General features: G+C 37.5%; 2 protein-coding genes across 7 annotated transcripts in view; one reads left to right on the top strand and one right to left on the bottom strand.

The window, feature by feature from the left end:
• Positions 1 to 1858: 1858 nt before the first annotated feature.
• On the bottom strand, positions 1859 to 10083 carry CHCHD7 (coiled-coil-helix-coiled-coil-helix domain containing 7). 4 transcript variants are annotated; one of them, XM_066379030.1, is made up of 5 exons: positions 9931 to 10083; positions 9605 to 9695; positions 7620 to 7698; positions 3910 to 4008; positions 1859 to 3207 (listed from the first exon to the last, which is right to left on the bottom strand). In XM_066379030.1, the coding sequence occupies exons 3-5, from the start codon at positions 7671 to 7673 to the stop codon at positions 3103 to 3105; spliced, it is 258 nt and encodes an 85-aa protein (XP_066235127.1). In that variant the 5' UTR covers positions 7674 to 7698; positions 9605 to 9695; positions 9931 to 10083; the 3' UTR covers positions 1859 to 3102. The 4 variants fall into 4 exon arrangements, with proteins under 4 accessions (XP_066235127.1, XP_066235128.1, XP_066235125.1 ...); XM_066379031.1 differs by lacking the exon at positions 9931 to 10083 and adding an exon at positions 9771 to 9915; XM_066379028.1 differs by having other exon boundaries at positions 1861 to 3207; positions 9488 to 9695.
• A 402-nt stretch (positions 10084 to 10485) lies between these two features.
• Positions 10486 to 19144, top strand: part of PLAG1 (PLAG1 zinc finger) — a 46621-nt gene continuing 37962 nt past the window's right edge. For all 3 annotated transcript variants that reach the window (XM_066379033.1, XM_066379032.1, XM_066379034.1), the window contains exon 1: positions 10486 to 10651. The gene's annotated coding sequence lies outside the window, so the exon portion shown is untranslated. The remainder of the gene's footprint in view (positions 10652 to 19144) is intronic.

Raw genomic sequence — 19144 nt, forward strand, 5'->3', positions numbered from 1 at the left:
ATGCAAATCAAAATCACAGTGAGATACCAGTTCACACCCACTAGGATGGCTGTAATCAGACAGATAGTGTTAATGAGGATGTGGAGAAATTGGAACTCTCATAAATCATAAAATGACACTGCCACTTTGAAAAATACTTTGTCAGTTCCTCAAAAGGTCAAATATGGTTTCTATATGACCCAACAATTCAACTCCAAGGTATATATCCAAAAAGAAATGAATGCCCACACAAAAACTTGTACACAAATGTTCAAAAAACATTATGACCTATATTAGCTAAACAGCAGAAACTCAAAACACCCATCATCTGATGAATCAATAAATAAAATGTGGTATATCCATGCAATGGAATGTTACTCAGTATTAAAAAGGAATTTAGTACTGATGCAAGCAACATGAATGAAACTTGAAAACATGAGGCTAAGTGAAAGAAGCCAGTCACAAAAGACAGATATTGTATGATTCCGTTTATACAAATATCCAGAACAGGCAATTCTAGAGAAAGAAAATAGATGAGTAGTTGCCTAAGTTTTGGAAAGGTGGGGAGAAAAGTGGTGTTAGTAGGAAATAGAATGTGTGCAAATGGGTACAAGGTTTCTTTCTGGGGTGTTGTGTTCTAAAACCAATTGTGATGGCTGTATAACGTCACTATATTAAAAAACATTGTATTGTACACTTTAAATAGGTGATTTATATGAGATATGAGTTGTATCTCAGTGCAGTTGCTATTAAAAAAACAAACAAACAGGTGTCCTGGGTAGGAAGCTCAGTTGGTGAGAGTATTGACCTGATGTACTAGGGTTGCAGGTTCGATCCCCAGTCTGGATACATACAAGAATCAGTCAATGAATGCATAAATGCAACAAATTAATATTCCTCTTCCTTTCTCTCTAAAATCAATAAATAAAAATAATTTTTTAAAAAGAGGTATGCCAGGACAAATAGTTAATAGGACGAATGTTGATATTGGCATGTACAGTTAAAAGAGGTGACATTAAAATGTCAAACCCTTAGGACAGGATCACTGGTGAAGGGATTAGCCAAATTACATACGTATAGGTGACACACTGATACAGATAACAGGGTAGCAACTCCTAGAGGGAAAAGGTGATGGAGGTAGGGGAGGGGGCGAAGGGGTGAAGTGGGAATGGGAAGAGACTTTGCCTGGGGCATGGGGGACATGATGTGGGGGGCTGAGGGTATTATATTGAGTGGGACACTTGCAACCATGTCAACACAATAAATTAAAAAAAATTTTTAAATAAAATACCAAACCCTTAAACAAGTATGCTTAAAAGTACTGAAATACTTCTTAAACAAGTATGTGTTAATTTCATGTAAAATTCTACTTTAACTCATCATTTTTAGATCAATACAAACCAAAGAATTTCTGAACAACCCAGAAATTCAAATAGAATTTTACTCAAAATGAAATCACATTTTATTTAAGTAGAATCATATTTAACAATCAAGGTCCTATGGCTTAAAAACATCTGAGTTCTGGATTAAGACCAATGAAAGAAATAGTTTGTCAGCAGCCATTAAAATTATATTTTTGGGCCCTGGCCGGTTGGCTCAGTGGTAGAGCGTCGGCCTGGCGTGCAGAAGTCCCGGGTTCGATTCCCGGCCAGGGCACACAGAAGCTTCTCCACCCCTCCCCCTCTCCTTCCTCTCTCTCTCTTCCCCTCCTGCAGCGAGGCTCCATTGGAGCAAAGATGGCCCGGGCGCTAGAGTGGCTCTGGTCGCAACAGAGCTATGCCCCGGAGGGGCAGAGTATCGCCCCCTGGTGGGCAGAGCGTCGCCCCCTGGTGGGCGTGCCGGGTGGATCCCGGTCGGGCGCATGTGGGAGTCTGCCTGACTGTCTCTCCCCGTTTCCAGCTTCAGAAAAAGAAAAAAAAAAAAATTATATTTTTGGCCCTGGCTGTTTAGCTCAGTCGATTAGAGCTTTATCCCAAAACACCAAGTTGTGGGTTTGATCCCCGGTCAGGGCACACAAATGGGAAGTGTCCAATGAACCCATAGCTAAGTGGAACAACAAATGAATGCTTCCCTCTCTCCCCCCTTCTCTATCTCCCTAAAATCAATCAATAATATATATAATTTTAATTATAATCTCGATGATCATGGACCAGATGAAGAAAAGGGATACAATTTATTTTCTATTATTAAATGTCTTTTATGAAACTATTCTTCAAATAAAACTGGATTTTAAAAGGTGGTTGGTATGAGAGCTACTATATAATCCATCTCAGTCACCATACTGAATATTACTTTTATATCATAAAGTTAAGCTCTAGTTTCATCCCCGTGTTGCATTACCTGACCCCAGTAGCCTTCCCTGCCTATTTCATCCAGAAAATAGAAATACTACTTCTCAGAGAATCATTTTTCCCCCATTATCATAGTTCTAGAATACTACGCCTTCAGAAGCTTATCCAATATTTAAGGATTTTAGTTACAGAATCCTTTAACCATGCTTTTCCTTCAAGAGAGAAAACCAGTTCTTTTGCATGCCATTTACTTAAGCAACTTTCCTCCACCCGCTTCCTGCCTAGTGTATGAACTAACCTACTCTAAACGAAGTGAGTGAAGGAAGGACAGAGATCTTAGTAAGAGCCTTGGACCTGAGGCCCACCACACATCTACGCTCAACCTCCCTGTCTTCTGTACCACGCCTCCACCCACCTTAAACTCCAGGTGGAAGAGTTGACAGACGTTTTTAATTTGTCTCAAGCTTTCTTCCCATCATGTTGTTGCTCATAAAATACTGCCTTTCTTTCACCCCCATTAAGTCTGTACTTGTTCATACCTTACTTTTCCTTCAAGACCCAGAGGAAAAGCCCAACTCCTCACGTAGCCTTTCCTAACACTCCCTTAACTCCAGGAAGTGATGTGAACTCGGACACGGCAGGGTCAGCAGCGGCATACGATCATAGCATGAGAATACACAGAAAGGGCACAGGGTTAACTTAATTTTGTCTCCCCTTGTAGAATAAAAGATCTGTGTAGCTAAGGCTTGTGAGGTCTTAAAAGATTGTAGTAATCATTTATTTAAAGTATTTATCTGTTTTTAAATTAAATAAACAATTTTAATGCAAACATTCAATAGGGCATCTTTCCCATTGCTCCCAAGATCTCATCTCTTTCTACTGCTGTAGGCATAGGTGGCTTCACTCCATTCTGTCTTCTCTGCACCATGATAGAATTCTGCATGTAGATTATAAAAAAAAAAAAAAGAAGAAAAAAAGAAATCAGTCATCCATGTATTAAATGATAATCATTTTCCAATAATTTGCTATTACTTCCTCAAAAGGGAAATTCTAAAAAAAATCCAAAAAAACTAATTGTAAGACTTCAGATAAAGTTTTCAAACTATTAACAAATAAGTAGAAGTGACTATTCCCACAGGACCGGTGACACGCTGTTTAAAAGAGCATAAGAGTAGAGTCCACCAGTGAAACAATCAGTTAATTTAGCAGAGAGAAATAAAGTAGCTGGACCCAGTGCTCAGAGAAACAGTATACACCAAAGTCTCAAGAAAAATGGAACGATTTAAACTACTTTCAGTGGTGGTGGGAGAGAAGCAGCAGAACAAGTTACCCATTCCGTTCACCTCCAAGAGAAATAAAATTATAACAAGGTTATTGTTTTAAGGTTGCAGATACTTACACACCTAGGAATACCCAGCCGTAGTAGAACTGCATTCTTATACCTCAGAGTAGAATGAGGCAACTAAGAGCTTCCAAGAATTTGTTTAGGGTTAAAATAACACACTGGCAATAAAGTCAAAAAGTTGAGTTTGCCTACAGCCATCCCAAAGAAAGGACTGTGGGTGCTGATTGATTTCAGGCTTCAGTTTCAAGCCCAAGAGATGAGTTAGACTAGCTCATCTAACCAAGCTAGACTTACCCAGAATTTCCGGCAGTTTTTGTACTTCAAGAAGTAAGTGGAACACCTTTCCCTGTCATAGTTATTTTCATCCATGCATCTGGTAGAAGCATCAGACTCCTTAAATATGTAAGATAGGTATCATTTAAGAGATGAAATGAAGATCTAAAACTAAAAAAAGAAAATTCCAAAAAAATTCTGAAGTTGTTTCTTCCCCAAAGCAGCTAATATGAAATAGTTCCTTTTCATTCATTTTAATGTACATTTAATGGACAAAAACTGAATTACCTTTCCAACCATCCCAAACTTTCCTTCTGCTCAGGACAGACACTTTCCCTTTTACAGTCTGGGTCAGTTTTCAAAATACTTAATCACAGGAATGTGAATCGAAGCACTAAGTGAGATCATTTAACACAGGACCATTTAATAAAGAAGTTGAGGCAAGATGCAATGCGATCAAAATCACTGCTGCACAGCTAGAATCAAAACCATCTTACTACTAGAGTGCAGCTCTCCTGCTTTTCCAAGTTCTGACTGTGACTTGAATGTTTGATGTGAATGCTAGTTTTGAGATCCAGGGACAGACAGCAGGGAGAGAGATGAGAAGCATCAACTCATAGTTGCGGCACCTTAGTTGTCGGTTGATTGCTTTCTCATATGTGCCTTGACCCAGTATTAGCAAATTACTAATAACTGATCTACATAAAGGAAACTTAACACCATTCATCACAATGTCTTTTTGGCTGTCATTCACTTCATTACTGTGTAAACAATTTTAATAGATATCATTAATATCACTTCAAACTAAAGTGAGCAACATAGGGTTGTGAGTTCAAAGGAGGGTACTAAATTTGGGAATTAAATTTAAGCTGTCTGAACTGGAATTAGATCGGATCATAAACTTCAAAATGAAAGGTATAATTCTAAAAGGTAACCACCTAAAAGAAAACTTTAACTAAAGGCGTTGGTAATTTACTTCACAGATCTAAGAAACTATCTAAAGACAATAAAGTAGTTGAAAACATGTAATATACAGAACAAATCTAAACTATGCCAAATAATTAATGAATGTGTATATTTGGAAAACCCATATGACTAGGGAATATCATTTTCATAGCACCAGTCCGATGATTACATTATTCAAGTGTGACACAGCCAGAAGTACAGTGTGTCCATAAAGTCATGGTGCACTTTTGACCGGTCACAGGAAAGCAACAAAAGACGACAGAAATGTGAAATCTGCATCAAATGAAAGGAAAACTTTCCCAGTTTCATACCTATTCAGTGCAGTTCGATGTGGGCTCATGCACAGATTTTTTAGGGCTCCTTAGGTAGCTATCCTGTATAGCCTCTACAGACTCATCACTGACTGATGGCCTACCAGAGCGGGGTTTCTCCACCAAACTATAGGTTTCCTTCAACTGCTTATCCACCGAGTAATGTTCCTATGTGGTGGCGCTTCATTATAAACGCGCTGATATTCACGTTGCACTTTGGTAACGGATTTGAATTTAGCGAGCCACAGAACACACTGAACTTTCCTCTGTACCATCCACATCTCGACTGGCATGGCCATGTGTTGCTCCGCTGTATACACAGTGTTACGTCATTATCTGTGCATGCGCACATGCTGCCACATCATCCTACAGAAACTGGGAAGGTTTTCCTTTTATTTGGTGCAGATTTCACATTTCTATCGTCTTTTGTTGCTTTCCTGTGACTGGTCAAAAGTGCACCATGACTTTACGGACACACTGTATTGCTAGTCATACCAAATAAATGTCAATAGAGCTTACTATTCAACAAAATATTTTGTTTATATACCTTTGTAAAAACCTTTAGACTTCACATTTGTTTATTTATTGCTTTTTTTTTTTCTTTTTTTGTGAGAGAGTCAGAGAGGGGGACAGACAGGGACAGACAGCAGGGAGAGAGATGAGAAGCATCAACTCATAGTTGCGGCACCTTAGTTGTCGGTTGATTGCTTTCTCATATGTGCCTTGACCCAGGGGCTACAACAGACTGAGCGACCCCTTGCTTGAGCCAGTGACCTTGGGCTCAAGCTGGTGAGCTTTGCTCAAACCAGATCAGCCTACATCAAGCTGGCAACCTCGAGGTCTTGAACCTGGGTCCTCCATATCCCAGTCCGAAGCTCCATCCACTGCGCCAAGATCTGGTCAGGCTATTTATTGACTTTTAAAGAGAGAGGAGAAAGAAGAGAGGGAAATAGAGAGGGAATAAGAAAAGGGGAGGAGGGGAGAGAGGGAGAGGAAGAGTAAGAAAGAGAGAGAAGGAAAGGAAGGAGGGAGGAAGGGAAAAGGAAGAAGGGAAAAGGAAGAAGAAAGGGAGGAGAGGAAGAAAAGAAAGGAGGGAAGGAGAGAAAGGAAGGAAGAGGGAGGGAGAGAAACATCTATTTGTTGTTCCATTCATTTATGCATTCTTTGGTTGATCCTTGTATGTGCACTGACCGGGGACAGAACCTGAAAGCTTGTTGTATAGGAATGACGTTCTAACCAACTGAGCTATCCAACCAATGAAAATCTTTATACTTTAGACTAATTCTATATCAGCTACATACTCTCAGCCAGGTGGTTGCAAGGACTTGATGAAATTATTGCCATTAAAACATAAATTTCAGTGACAATTTAAAAATATCATACTTTCCAATTATCCATGATTGAACTAAAAATTTTCCTCAAGTGTTATGTATGCCTGTTTAACATTATAGCAACAACTAAATGTTTGCCTATTATATAAATAACAAAATCTTAAACGAGATAAATCTTTGTCAGATAAAAATGCCCTAGTAAAATAAGGATAAGCTGGTTAGAAATATTTCTGTACAGAAATAATTTTACGAAGAATGACAAGTCTGGCCAGTTGGCTCAGTGGCAGAGTGTCAGCCAGCGTGTAGAAGTCCCATGTTTGATTCCCATCAGGGCACACAGGAGAAGCAACCATCTGCTTCTCCACCCCCCCTCTCCCACATTGACTGGGCTCCTGGCAGGTACTGAGGATGGCTCCATGGAGCCTCCCCCTTAGGTGCTGAAAATAGCTCAGTTGCAAACATGGCCCCAGATGGGCAGAGCATTGGTCCCAGGCAGAGGTTGCCGGGTAGATCCTGGTCAGGACACATGCGTGAGTCTGTTTCTCTATCTCCCCTCCTCTCACTTGGAAAAGAAGAAAAAGGTATTTTTTTTAAAGAATGGTAGAAAACAGATACAGATTGGTTAATACACAGAACAAATGGATGATTGCCAGAAGGAAAGGGGTTCAGGGGGATGAGTGAAAAAGGTGACGATACAAACTTCCAGTTATAAAATAAATGACAGAGATGTAATATACAGCACAGGGAATATAATCAATAATACCTTAGGGCAGCAGATGGTTATATTAGGCATGTTGTGGTGATCACATTAGGTATATAACTGTCGAATATTATACATTCGAAACTAACACATGTCGATTGTACTTTAATAAAAAATAACTAAATTAATTAAAAATAATAATAAATGGAAATAGTAAAAGAATATCTAAGTGAATATATACTGGATTTCTAGGTAAGAAATGTTAAACTTCTGTATTTTAAAAAATTCCATCAAAATTTAAAAAAGCAAATAAACTAAGAAAAACATTTAGAAAAAAAAACCTGCAGAAAACAGATGCCTACAAAATCAGAAGCCTGTTTTTCCAACTTAACACTCATGAAAATTAAAAGCAAACCACCTTACCGACAAACAAGGATTTATGTCAGGATCTCTCAGTCTCCGTGCTACCATTGGCATTCTAACAGTCTTCTCACTGAAGGTACTAGATGTTGGGGAAAAGAGTTGTACAGTGGATGTATAAAATAAATCAATAAATCTCATTAGCCCCATAAGAACTTAAAAATTAATTTTGGCATAATGATCATCTAGTGAGGAACTTCATGTAGCCTCTGTATTTTGAAAATAAATACGTGGATATTTTTCCTTTGCATTGCCATGGTGCCTCAGCACAAAGGCCATATTTAAATGCATCTACCAAAATTTGACTATAATGTCCACAAAGAAAGACAGCTCAGCTCTAATTCAGTTTTAATTTCTTCTTATTTCTAAAGATTAAGCAATTATTTATACTAAGAAAAGTCTAAGAATACAGCATGTGTTCTAACAGTTACTTTCTTATAATACACTGACTAGCATACAAGATAGGTGTGGAATAATTTAGTACAAACCAACTTTAACAAAAACATATGTTAACTAAAGAACTTGAATACCTACTCTGTGGCCAGTACTAGGGTGGCCAATATACCAAAACACAAAGTTACTGCTTAGTTGACATAAAAACTTTACTTCTAGTGACATCTTCTATTTAATTGATACTTCTGTGTTGAAGGAATCAGGGAATGCTACTGTGATTCATTAATCTTTCAACTCAAGCCTTACAGACAGTTTGCAGAAGTCTTTTTGATTAAAGGTGGTAAGTTTCCTAAGAGCCAATTAGTGACTCCAAGTCAAATCAAATATTCATATAAAAGGTATGTCTACTATATCCCAGGACAATTGCTCTCTATAATTGAGTTCAACTGAAATTGGTATGCCTATTATCTTCAAAGACATCATAGGTACTAAAAGAAAATTTTTTTTTACATAATTTAAATATTTCAAAGTGAATTTTTTGTTGTTTCAATATATTGTATACCAATACCATGAATGAGCCACCACACGCCTTTTATGATTTTCATTGAACACTACATGAATATACTTAGCTAACATGAACATCCTGGCAAAAAGGATCTTCAAGATGCGGTTCAAATACTGTGTATCTAGCTGCATCTTCCTCTTCTGAACACACTTCTTTTGCAGGCTTGACTTCCCAGAGAAATGATGGTACTACGTAAATGCGCAATCTTGCTTTTAACATCTATCCTATGATGTGAGAACACAGAACTCTTAGCTGTTCATATTCCCTGGATACAATCTCATCAACGAACAGACCCAGACACAACTCAGGTGGCATGCCTTACATGAATCATCCTACTTTGGATTTTATTATCATTAGTCAGGAATTCTTTAAAGATAACATCACATATCCTCAAAATTAGGTTTGCAGCATGAGTTTATTCACATTTCATTTTCTTTCCCTTCCGAATTCTAAATACAAGTCGATCTAAGTTTGGACTTCCGAATGTCACCTTCTTTGAATAAATTCCTCACTTAGAAACTGGAAATGTCTATTTACAGTGAGAAGTGGGGCTGAAGGGCAAGATCTGAGTGTTCTGCTAGAGAGGCCTCATCTGTGTACCTTTTGAAGGTACTAAAGAAATGCAGCAAAGCTCTATTATCCAGAATTAAAATCAAAGTGTTGAAGGAGAGGCTGCACCAGCACACTTGAGGAACAACTCTAAAATCTTCTCTAAAGGGCAAAGTGCTTGAAAAAGTATCTGATTTCCCTTCACATCCCCACTCTCCAAGTAGCTCTGAAACGGAAGGCAAGCTCTCTGGTTCTGACAAAACGCAGATGCAACTATTGGAAGGCTGAAAAATGAGAACCTAAAGTTCTTCGCCCACTGCTGGGTGCAGAGACAGGGTCAGGGAGTAAGGGTGGCGTGGCATACCGGAGGGAGGCGGGGAAATCGATGGAGAAACCGGTGAGATGCAACTCCGAGACCACACTGCCTTCCGCGATGCTGCCTGTCCGTCTAACGGTGGACAGCGGGCACAGGTGAACACACCTTGCTTTAACCTTCGACGGTGTCCATGGCGGCAGGAGGCGAGGAAAATGCAGGAAACTGGGTGTACGTGCAGGCAATTACGCTTCAAAGTCTGAGAAGGAAGATAAAAGACAGATAGGGTTTCCTGGGCACGGGTCACCTTCCTCGCCCCCCGGTCCCAACCGACCTGTATTACAGGGAGAAGCGAAGGGGCCCGCGCTGCAGCGAGGCCTGGCAGAAGCGACCACACACGGAAGTGTATTTGGGTCCCGTGGCGGCTCAGGTGCAGCCCTCTCTTGCCCCCTCCCTGCAGCCGGGCACGCAAGGAGGGGTGCGGGACCACTCACCTCACGCTGCCGCTCCGCCAGGGACCCGGCGGTCTCCAGCTCCAAACACGTCAATAGCTCACGCAGCCGGACCTTAAGTAGCGCGCATCCCAACTTGCTGCCCCCGCTCCCCGGCGACCGCCGGACCAATCGTCGCGCGCCATCGCCAGACGGACAGCCGATCCGGGTCCTGCGCGGCGGGGGCGGGTGGGCAACGGCCCGCCCCAAGCTAATGGGAGGAGGGCCGAGGCAGGAGGAGTGGGCGGGGGCAGTACGAGGCCACGCCCGTCCCCGCCCCGCCGCGTCCCCCGTGCCGTGGCCCGCCTCTTAACACTTCTGCTTGATCGGCGGCTCCTTAGACCAATCGGTGAGCCGACTCCTGGCGGCGGCAGCGTCTAGTGGCCAGACCTAGGGAGGAGCGCGCTCGAGGGGGCGGGAACAGCGGCGGGTGGGGGCCAGGGGCGGGCCGGCGGGAGGCGGGGGCGGTGGCCGAGTAGCCGGGGGAGGCGGCGGTGGGCGCGACGTCGGCGGCGGCGGCGGCGGCGGCGGCGGTGGCGGCGGCAGCTGCAAGTTGGGCTGCAGGGGCAGCGCATTCACTACAATGGCTGCTGGAAAGAGGCGTAAGGAAACAATTTCCAGGCCCGCCGCGTCCAGCCCGAAATATGAGAAAAAAATTATTAGAAATTCCGCGGGCGGTGTAAAGGCGGCGGACGGGCCGGAGGGAGGATGTTAAAGCCCCGCGGTGAGTTCTCCCGGGGTCCGGGGCGGCGGAAAGGCGTTTAGCGGGAGAAATATCAGGGTTATTTAAATTATGGGACTAGCCGAGGGGGCAGAGGAGCAGCGGCGGCGGCAGGAGGAGGAAAAGTTTGTGCTACTCTCAGCCCCTGCTCAGGACCCCAGAGAGAAAAATAATAATAAAAAATAAAATAAAATAATTAATTGAGGGTGCGAGGACTCCCGAAGTCGCCTCTGACAGGGCAGGGGGCGATGCGACTGGAGACCCAAAGGTGAGGTCGGTGGGAAAAAAAAAAAAAATCTTTATTCAGGGTCTGGAAAGTTTGAAAAGTTTTCCTCCTCCTCCTCCTCCTCCTCTCTGGTGCTGTGAATATTGTGACAGCGGCAGCGGCAGCAGCGAGAGCGGAAGACATTAGAGACCCGAAAAATAAGGGAAAAATTAATATAAATTCACTTTTGAGAGTAAACTCTCCGCATTTTCCACCAAAACATCCCGAGGGAAGGTCGCTTCCCAAAGGGCCTGGCGGAAACCCGCAGTCGGCAATATTTGGGGGGCACTTTGAGTGACTTGGGGTAACTTTGCCCCTTTTTCAAAAGAGGTTTTTCTTTTTTGGAGAAATGAATTTGTTTTTGCCCTTTCCTCAGGTGGGCGAGTCGGGGTCCGGGTGCGGGGTCTTCGGGGGAGGTGTGAACCCTGGATGTGTTGCTGTGAGGGGGGGTAGGGGGAGGGGGTGCTAAATGAAAGCAGGAGATCTGCACAGAGCAGGGACAGCTTGTTGTCAGTATCATAAACAACCAAAATGGAGGGAGAACTCAGGCATATAACCAAATAAAAATTTTTAAAAAATCGCAAAAAATCCCTAAAAATCCGGGATGCTCCCCCTTTTCTCGCTAAAGGTAAAAGTATGTACCGCCTTTCCCCTGAAGTCCATTTTGACTTTGCAGGGACCAAGGAGTTAATATTTATTTATTTTTTAAAACTTTCGAAGGGCAAAAGCCTTTTATAACTCAACCGACAATGAGAAAACGTGAAAATCCGATGCAAGAGAAGGAGGGGGAGGGAGGGGGGAGGTGGTAGTGCAGAAACTGCTAAACTTATTGGTAATGTGGACTGATCTGAGATAAGATAAACACTGTATTTGCTATTTTATAACTCTCTTTTAATGATCTTTGCGGTTTGGGGGGGTTTTGGTGGAAAAAAAAAGTGATGCCATTTTTCTTAATAGAGTTAATATGTGTGATTGGAAGAATAAACCTTTCCGGCTTTAGATTGCATTTTCGTTGCATTTATGCTTCAGGTTTTGTTAGTGGCTCCCTCCTTTCTTTAAACTAGACCCTACAGAGGAGGGGTAGAGAGGTGATGTTGTACTGAGAGACTGGAGTGCGAGACTGGAGCACCTTTTGGGGAGTGGTGGGGAGTTGCTTGGCTTCTCCCTTCCTGACACGTTTGCTTCACCTGTTCATCCTCAGTAAAGAATGTTAAGCTGAGGTTTTTTCTTGTTTTATGTATAGAAAAGTATGGTGCCTCTTGCATCACATTGAAGTTAATGGGAAAGTGCTGCTGGTGTTGGTTACACGTGGGATATGGGACATAGCAGGGCATTTTAAAGGGACAGCTTCTCTTTTCCTATGATTTTCATCACCTATACAGAATTACTGTCTGAGGACCAAAAGCAGAGGTAATGGGAGGGTGTGTGGTGATGGAAGAGCTTTCTTTCCATTACTCAAGTGCGCCCACCTTTAGAAGTGATGGAGGGAAAAGAGGGATAAACAAGCTCAACAGAAGGTGGATATTGTGTGGATTAGTTTGTTTCCAAATTGTTCTTTTGTGTAACAAGCCCTCCCAGGAACTTTTCATGTTACATTGCTTTGCTTTGGAAGCTGATTTTGGAAGGAATTGTGGAAAAATGGAAATAGTTTAAGGTGTGTGGTGTAATGGTATAGTATTATTGAACAGTTATGAATTCTGTGCAGTGAGATCAAAGAGCTGTGTTTGCCCATAATAAGATTTTACAACCATTTTGTAAAAAGCTGTAAAATACCTAATTTTCAATTTGGCTGAAGGTACAATGAGGACTTCTGGTTGAAAACTGTAGACAGAGTGATGGAGATTCTTTAACACTGTAAGCAGTAAGCATTTCTTTAAGGGGAAAAAAAAAGCACACACACCAACACCATGGAAAAGTTTACGTATACCCATTTTTAAAGCCCATCCTATACATGTGCTCTAACTCTGTGCCTTTCAAATTACAAGATTTTTAAATCCTGAGACCTGTCAGTTTGCATCTTTTAAGATCATTTATTTGTGATTAATAGAAAATGTTTACTGAGCACAAACTACTGTCACCTCTAATGGTTTAGATTTCTACAGTATTTTCAAATTTTAAAATATGTAAATTAGCTGTATTCTATTTGGGATTAAGGTTAACCTTGAATAAAAATTACTTGTTTCGTTTTCCACAGGTATATGGAGTTTCTAGAATAAATGTTATTTATCTTTGTTTTTATGATTTACAGAAAGGATTAAAAATAGAGCTGAATTTTTAGACTTCTTATTCAGAGTATTTTTTCTTGCCATACTGTACAAACAAATTATTATTTTGGAGTCTGTTGTATGTTAATTTGTGTTCACAACTGAGCTCTTATCTGCACCTTTCTGTAAATACCTCATAATAGCATTACATCAGTGTAGTGTTTGAGTACATCATCTTGTGGTTTCTGATTTTGGAAGCAATTACAACTTTATAAGAACTCATTAAAAATTAATCCCATGAACCACTGTTAAATCAAGATTGATAGGAAAGTGATTAAACTATCAGTGCAGAAGAGAAACTTTCCTCTCCAAAATAGTTCTCTGTCCAGAGATTTCAGAATGCTACTAATACTTTATAGACCCTTTGAAGTTTATCTCATAGTTTTATTGTGTTTTGGCTCAAGACAGTTACATTGACTATAAGTAGTCAGAATTAGGCTAAGACAGTTACATTGACTATAAGTAGTCAGAATTAGGCTATGTGTTTAAAATAAATGAGTCTTTCAGATCTTGAATAGTTGCCTCTTTGACAAACCAGATACTAGTATCAGTAAGTTTAGTTTCTGTAAAAGTGAAGGGAAAGTATTTCTTCCAATTATTTTAGACCATTGAGTTAATCAGGTTGTTTGGACACTTCAAGTTATGGTTATGGTCAACCTAAATAAAAGTGCTGGTTTGGTGGAATTTTTTTCTCGAAGAAAGGGTGACATAATACTTTCTTCAGGTTTGGGTTTGACAGAATTAGTTACTTGTCTAAATTAGGAAATGTACTCTCAGTGCACAAGTATAAAATCTGTAATTCCTTAGAGAGTTTTTACATAGGGCACAACACAATGTCTAACTTGAATTGGTTGTATTGAGCTTTTTTAATGCCTTAGAAATACTGTCTCTTGAACATCCTTTTTCTGAAGGAACAATTAAATTATACCAAATTACAGAAATAATCTAAGGATATTATATACTCAAAATCTTGATATCAGTTAGAATTAGAGAAACTTCATAGATTGAGATTATTTAAAATTTATATGCCTGGTTTTGTTATTTGAAATTCTATAAGGAATCTAGCTATTGTGGACAATTATAAATGTAGACTAATACTGATAAAATTCTATATCTGTATATTTATTATAACCAGAATAAGTAATAAGAAGGCATCTTACAGCTAAATAAGTGAATTTGCTTTTATCAATATAGTTTAAATTTTTTAAGGATGCTCTGTGGTTTAAAGTTATACAAAGGTGGGGAGTTTTTCCTTCATTTTTTTTAACAGAATCCTGGTTGTTACTGTATGCATTTTGTTTTGGTGTTGTGGAAAATTTTTTTCCTCAGGGTTAAATTGTTATTTGGTAAATTAAATGTGGTATACCTTTCTTAGAGATTTGAAAAGCCAGATAACTGAAACATATCTATAATTGTCTTTGAAGTTTTGTTTCAATTATCATTTGCCTCTTGAGCTGTGTAATCAAAATATTAATTTCTTCTGGGAATGTATTAATCTTTTTATTTACAATACTAGTCTTTGGAAAACAGATATATAAAAAATTACCTGTTAACACATGTACACATACATACATACACGTACTCAAGAAAAAAAAGTTTTACTGAATACAAGTTTACTTCCAGTACCTGGAAACTTGTTCTTTTTCATGTCTTTTCAAATGTGTAAGAAACCAATACAATTTTTTCCTCTTTTTATCAATAATATCTTAGATTCTTTAGTTAAGTTATTTGAATAAGGGAAGAGTTTCCAAAGAAGGAAAGAACAACTAAATCTGTTCAACAAACTTCAGGATAGTGAATATGTTAAAAATTGTCCCTTGAGCCATTTTTAAAAATGTTTTAGGAACCTAACACCTTTTCTGAAACATCAAACACTCTGAAAATATGTCAGACAGAAAAAAAAAGTGGACCTTTAGTTTCTTTAATTTTAAGAGAAATTAATGTAGGAAGCATATTTAACCAATTAGTAAGTGTTTAGGTAGTCTTGGAAAAGTATTTACAAATAGGTTAAATGTGAGGGCAGGGTACATCAGATTAATGAACTGTAAAGTTAACTATGATTTTAGACTTAATGCATGGGAATTCTTTTCCATTTTATGATAAGACCACTTTGGAGGTAACTGATTTTTACCTTTTGCATTTATTTCATTGCCTCGTTTCTTTTGAAATGCCTGAACCTGACATCTACTATGTTACTACTTTTCATTTATAACTTATTGACAAATTTAATTTTTAAATATAATTTGAGAAATTAAATGAAAATTTGTAGATCATATTTTATAAAAGTATTGGTGTATAGTTATTAACATTTGAAGTTATAAGAAATATAGATGAATAAAAGCCTAGTAGAAGTTATTACAGAGGCATAATTTGATTTTTGCGTTAGAATCTCTTGGCCTGCTGCCCACGGTTTGCATTCTCCTCAGTGTGGACCCCTGTCCCTGCCTCCTCTTTCCAGGGTGGTATTGACAAGGGTCTGGTGATGTGGAACTACCAAGAGTGCTTTGGTATTTTTGTTTTCTGATTTTGTATGTGTTGTTATTGAGGTGTGCAGGTTTTTGCTCTTTTTTATTAGTGCTTTTGAGAAAACAAAAACCCATTTTCATGAAACAGAAATATTTCATTTTTAAAAAATGAAATGGTATGATATTGCATGAAAATTGTTAGTATTTAAAAGTCCCTGGATGTCTTATAAACAGAATTACTTCAGGATCACGGTATTAAGCTAACCACAGTGTATGTTGGGAATTTGAGAAGACTACCTAAGAAGTGTGTGTGTGTGTGTGTGTGTGTGTGTGTGTGTGTAGAATGAGTGAACTTAGGCAATTATATCCTAGGGTTAATAGGATAAGCAATTTGCTTGAAATGTTTCCTTGCATTTTTAAAGTAAAAACTATTTCTAAAAATATAGAAAACCTAGAAATGTAAAGGTGTTAGAAAGCAAAAATGTTCTTTTTTGATGCCTTTTAAAAAATATAAGTTTTATGTAATGAAAATGTATTTAAGTATGAACTAAAATGCCCAAAATTGATGAGAAAGAACTAAGTGGATGAGAATTTTAGAATCAAATAATAATCATGTTAAATTTAAAAATTTGACTTATTTGGATAAAGAGTAACTAACTAAAAAGCAAAAATAATAAATGTAGCCCCCCAAATGTGAGTGATATTTGGGGGAATCTATAAGAGATGTACTTTGATACAAATTGCTCATTTTATGATCACCTTTTAAAAATCGATTCTCCTAAAACCTTTCCTCTATATATTCTTAGATTTGAATGTAAATTAATTTCTAAAAATAATTTGTAGTAGTTATTTGGGATTATTAATTTTTAAATAAGGAAAAATCATTTTCTGCTATTTTTTAAAAGATTTTTAAAACTATTTTAAATGTGTACCTAAGTGAAGTATTCGGAAAAATCTTAGAAACTGTTGAAAGTTATTTTCTTCATTCTTAATCAGAAAGTTTAAAACTTTTTGTTAAAATAATGAGATAAATTTTAAAACCTTAGTCTAAGAGCAGTGTACTTTGTAGACATTTTTAAGGCAAATTAAAGTCATTTCTTTCAGACTTAATAACATTTAAAAAGCTTTTCACAAGGTAGAGATAAAAACATTCACCAGTAAAGTTCTTAGTTTTTGGAATGTTTTTAAGTGTATGCTGATAATAAAAGAAATTTTTCTTCTCATTTATTAACTTACAATTGATTTTTCTGAAGGAGAATCTACCATTATGTTCAGAAATAGTTTAGAAAATATTTTGAGGGCAGAGGAGACATCTTTTCTTAAAGGGAGACTGGATCTTCTACAGATTGTGAATGATTTGCCATAGCTGATTCTTGAACTACTTTTTGAGAGTAAGACTCATTTTAGACTTTCAGTTATTAGAATTATTGTCTCAAACCAATCTTGAAATTTCACATGTGCATATTGATTATTTATGATATTCTATCTTTCAGTTTCTGAGTATGGGAACATTAATTCACAGGTTAAATGCTACAATGAAAAGGCTGCCATTTGACTTTTTTTTTTTAATTATATCTTTTTAATCAACAGACATTAGAGCCTTTACTTTTGAGATGTATTTTTGGAGACTGGTAAACTAGAAATTAATTAGAGAATGAAGAATTTATCCCCTTTGTCTAAAAGACAAAATTTGAAAATGTTTTTTTTTTCAATTTTGTTCACTTGAAAATACATTAGTAAGAAGTTGATTCAGTTGTACTTGATCAGAAAAATTTTAAGAACTCGAACCTGAGAGCTTAAGGTAGTTCAAAGGTGCAGGTTCAAAGTAGTAGCTTCGTTTGAATTTTAATGTGCTAGATTTTCTCAATAACTTGATTTTATTTTCTTGTATTATCTTCATGCTAGAATTATATAAAGCCCACATCACTTTTCATTATATTGCACAAGGCTTATAATAAATATGTTTATCAACATTAGGTAATGAAATGAAAATACTGTTCTATAGAAGAGTACATTACCCTTTTTAAGTTACGTTTTGTATTTTCTAACTGTAATTTCTCTAAGTGTTTCATTCCAAAGAAGAGAAATTAGTTCCTTTACTTTAAATTTGTTCTAAGTTATAGTTTATAGGAAAGTTGTCACTTTATATATTTGGATAAGGTCTATTATAGCCTTAAAAATAAATATTAATATGACCAGCATATCTGATTATAAGCAACATCTCAGACATGAATTTGCTTTGCTTGTACTTCTAAAATTCTTTTCTAAATAAATTTGAAAAAAATGTTTTTCATGTGTTTTTCTAATTTGTTATTGTCTGAGGTAATGTAATTGAGTAACATTTCAATCTCATATTTCTTTTCTAATATTAATAGTATTTTATTTGAAAATTACTATTCAGATACATAGGATTTCGGCACTAAAATTGAATTAGACATACAGTGAAATGGGTAGGTTAATTCCACTAAGAGAGGTGGGAGCAGCCCTAGTAGTTCTTATTTGTAAAAGTTTAAAATGATTCAAAGAAGAAAAATGCCTAAGAGTCTACAGCACACCTCTAACAGCAGTTAGTGATGTTTTATGCTTTTCTTTTCTGCTTTGTAAAACTTGAACATCCTCAGTGCTACTGTCATGCAAACAAATAACTGATTTAACCATGCCCTGTGTAAAGTACATATACCAGGTTTAGCTTTTAATGTAATTTGCTTTAGTTTATTTTAAGACAAAAGGTATAAGACATTTCTTAGCAATAATTTGGCATATGTACATTTTAAAAGGTATTACATATAAAATATATTATCATAATTATTTACCCAAATCAAAATGAAAATAAACTGTCAGGTAATAGACATAGAATGGAAGTTTTAAATATTTAACTGGATAACGTGATATACTGCTGAAATATAGGGAATTTTAGTTGAAAGTTGTCTTTATACCTGAATCTATTTTTTTTATGCCTAGAAGTTTGTAAACATAGTGAATAGATATAAAAAGTCTGGCAGTTTGTAGAAGTTCCTAAACATCTATCCTTTGACAGTCAATGAAAATATATTTTTCAAATATATGGGCAAAGTTACTTGAAAAATACTGATACACTCAATTATTTTAGTTAGTTTTCAAAGAAAAATGGTGGTGAGTGGATTAGCACTGTTTTATAAATATCAATTAAATATCCATTGTATTTGAAAATTTTAATCATTAAATATTTAATACTCTTAGGGATATTTTAGTTTGTTTAATGTAGTTTTACAGATGTTTTCCTTAAAAGCCGTTGTTTTTAGACATTATAATCTAATTAAGATAGTTATAAAATTTTAACTGCTTTTATTTAATAGTATTTGTTATCCCAAGATCATGTTATTCTTTAAAAATTCCTATCTTGAAGCACTTTTAATCATAGCTCTGGATATATTTTTAAACATACTGTAGATCCAATTGCTCTACTTAAACATTGGATTTGGTATAGTGCTTAAATTTAATTATGCTCAGTTCACCTTTTATC

This window comes from Saccopteryx leptura, chromosome 3 (genome assembly GCF_036850995.1).
Source record: "Saccopteryx leptura isolate mSacLep1 chromosome 3, mSacLep1_pri_phased_curated, whole genome shotgun sequence".
Classification (NCBI taxonomy): Eukaryota; Metazoa; Chordata; class Mammalia; order Chiroptera; family Emballonuridae; genus Saccopteryx; species Saccopteryx leptura.

Coding starts and splice junctions, on each gene's coding strand:
- CHCHD7 (XM_066379030.1), bottom strand. CDS start 7,673: ATGCCAATGGTAGCACGGAGACTGAGAGATCCTGACATAAATCCTTGT. Junction 4,009..7,619: donor ACATAAATCCTTGTTTGTCG/GTAAGGTGGTTT, acceptor TACATATTTAAG/GAGTCTGATGCTTCTACCAG. Junction 3,208..3,909: donor AAAACTGCCGGAAATTCTGG/GTAAGTCTAGCT, acceptor ATCTACATGCAG/AATTCTATCATGGTGCAGAG.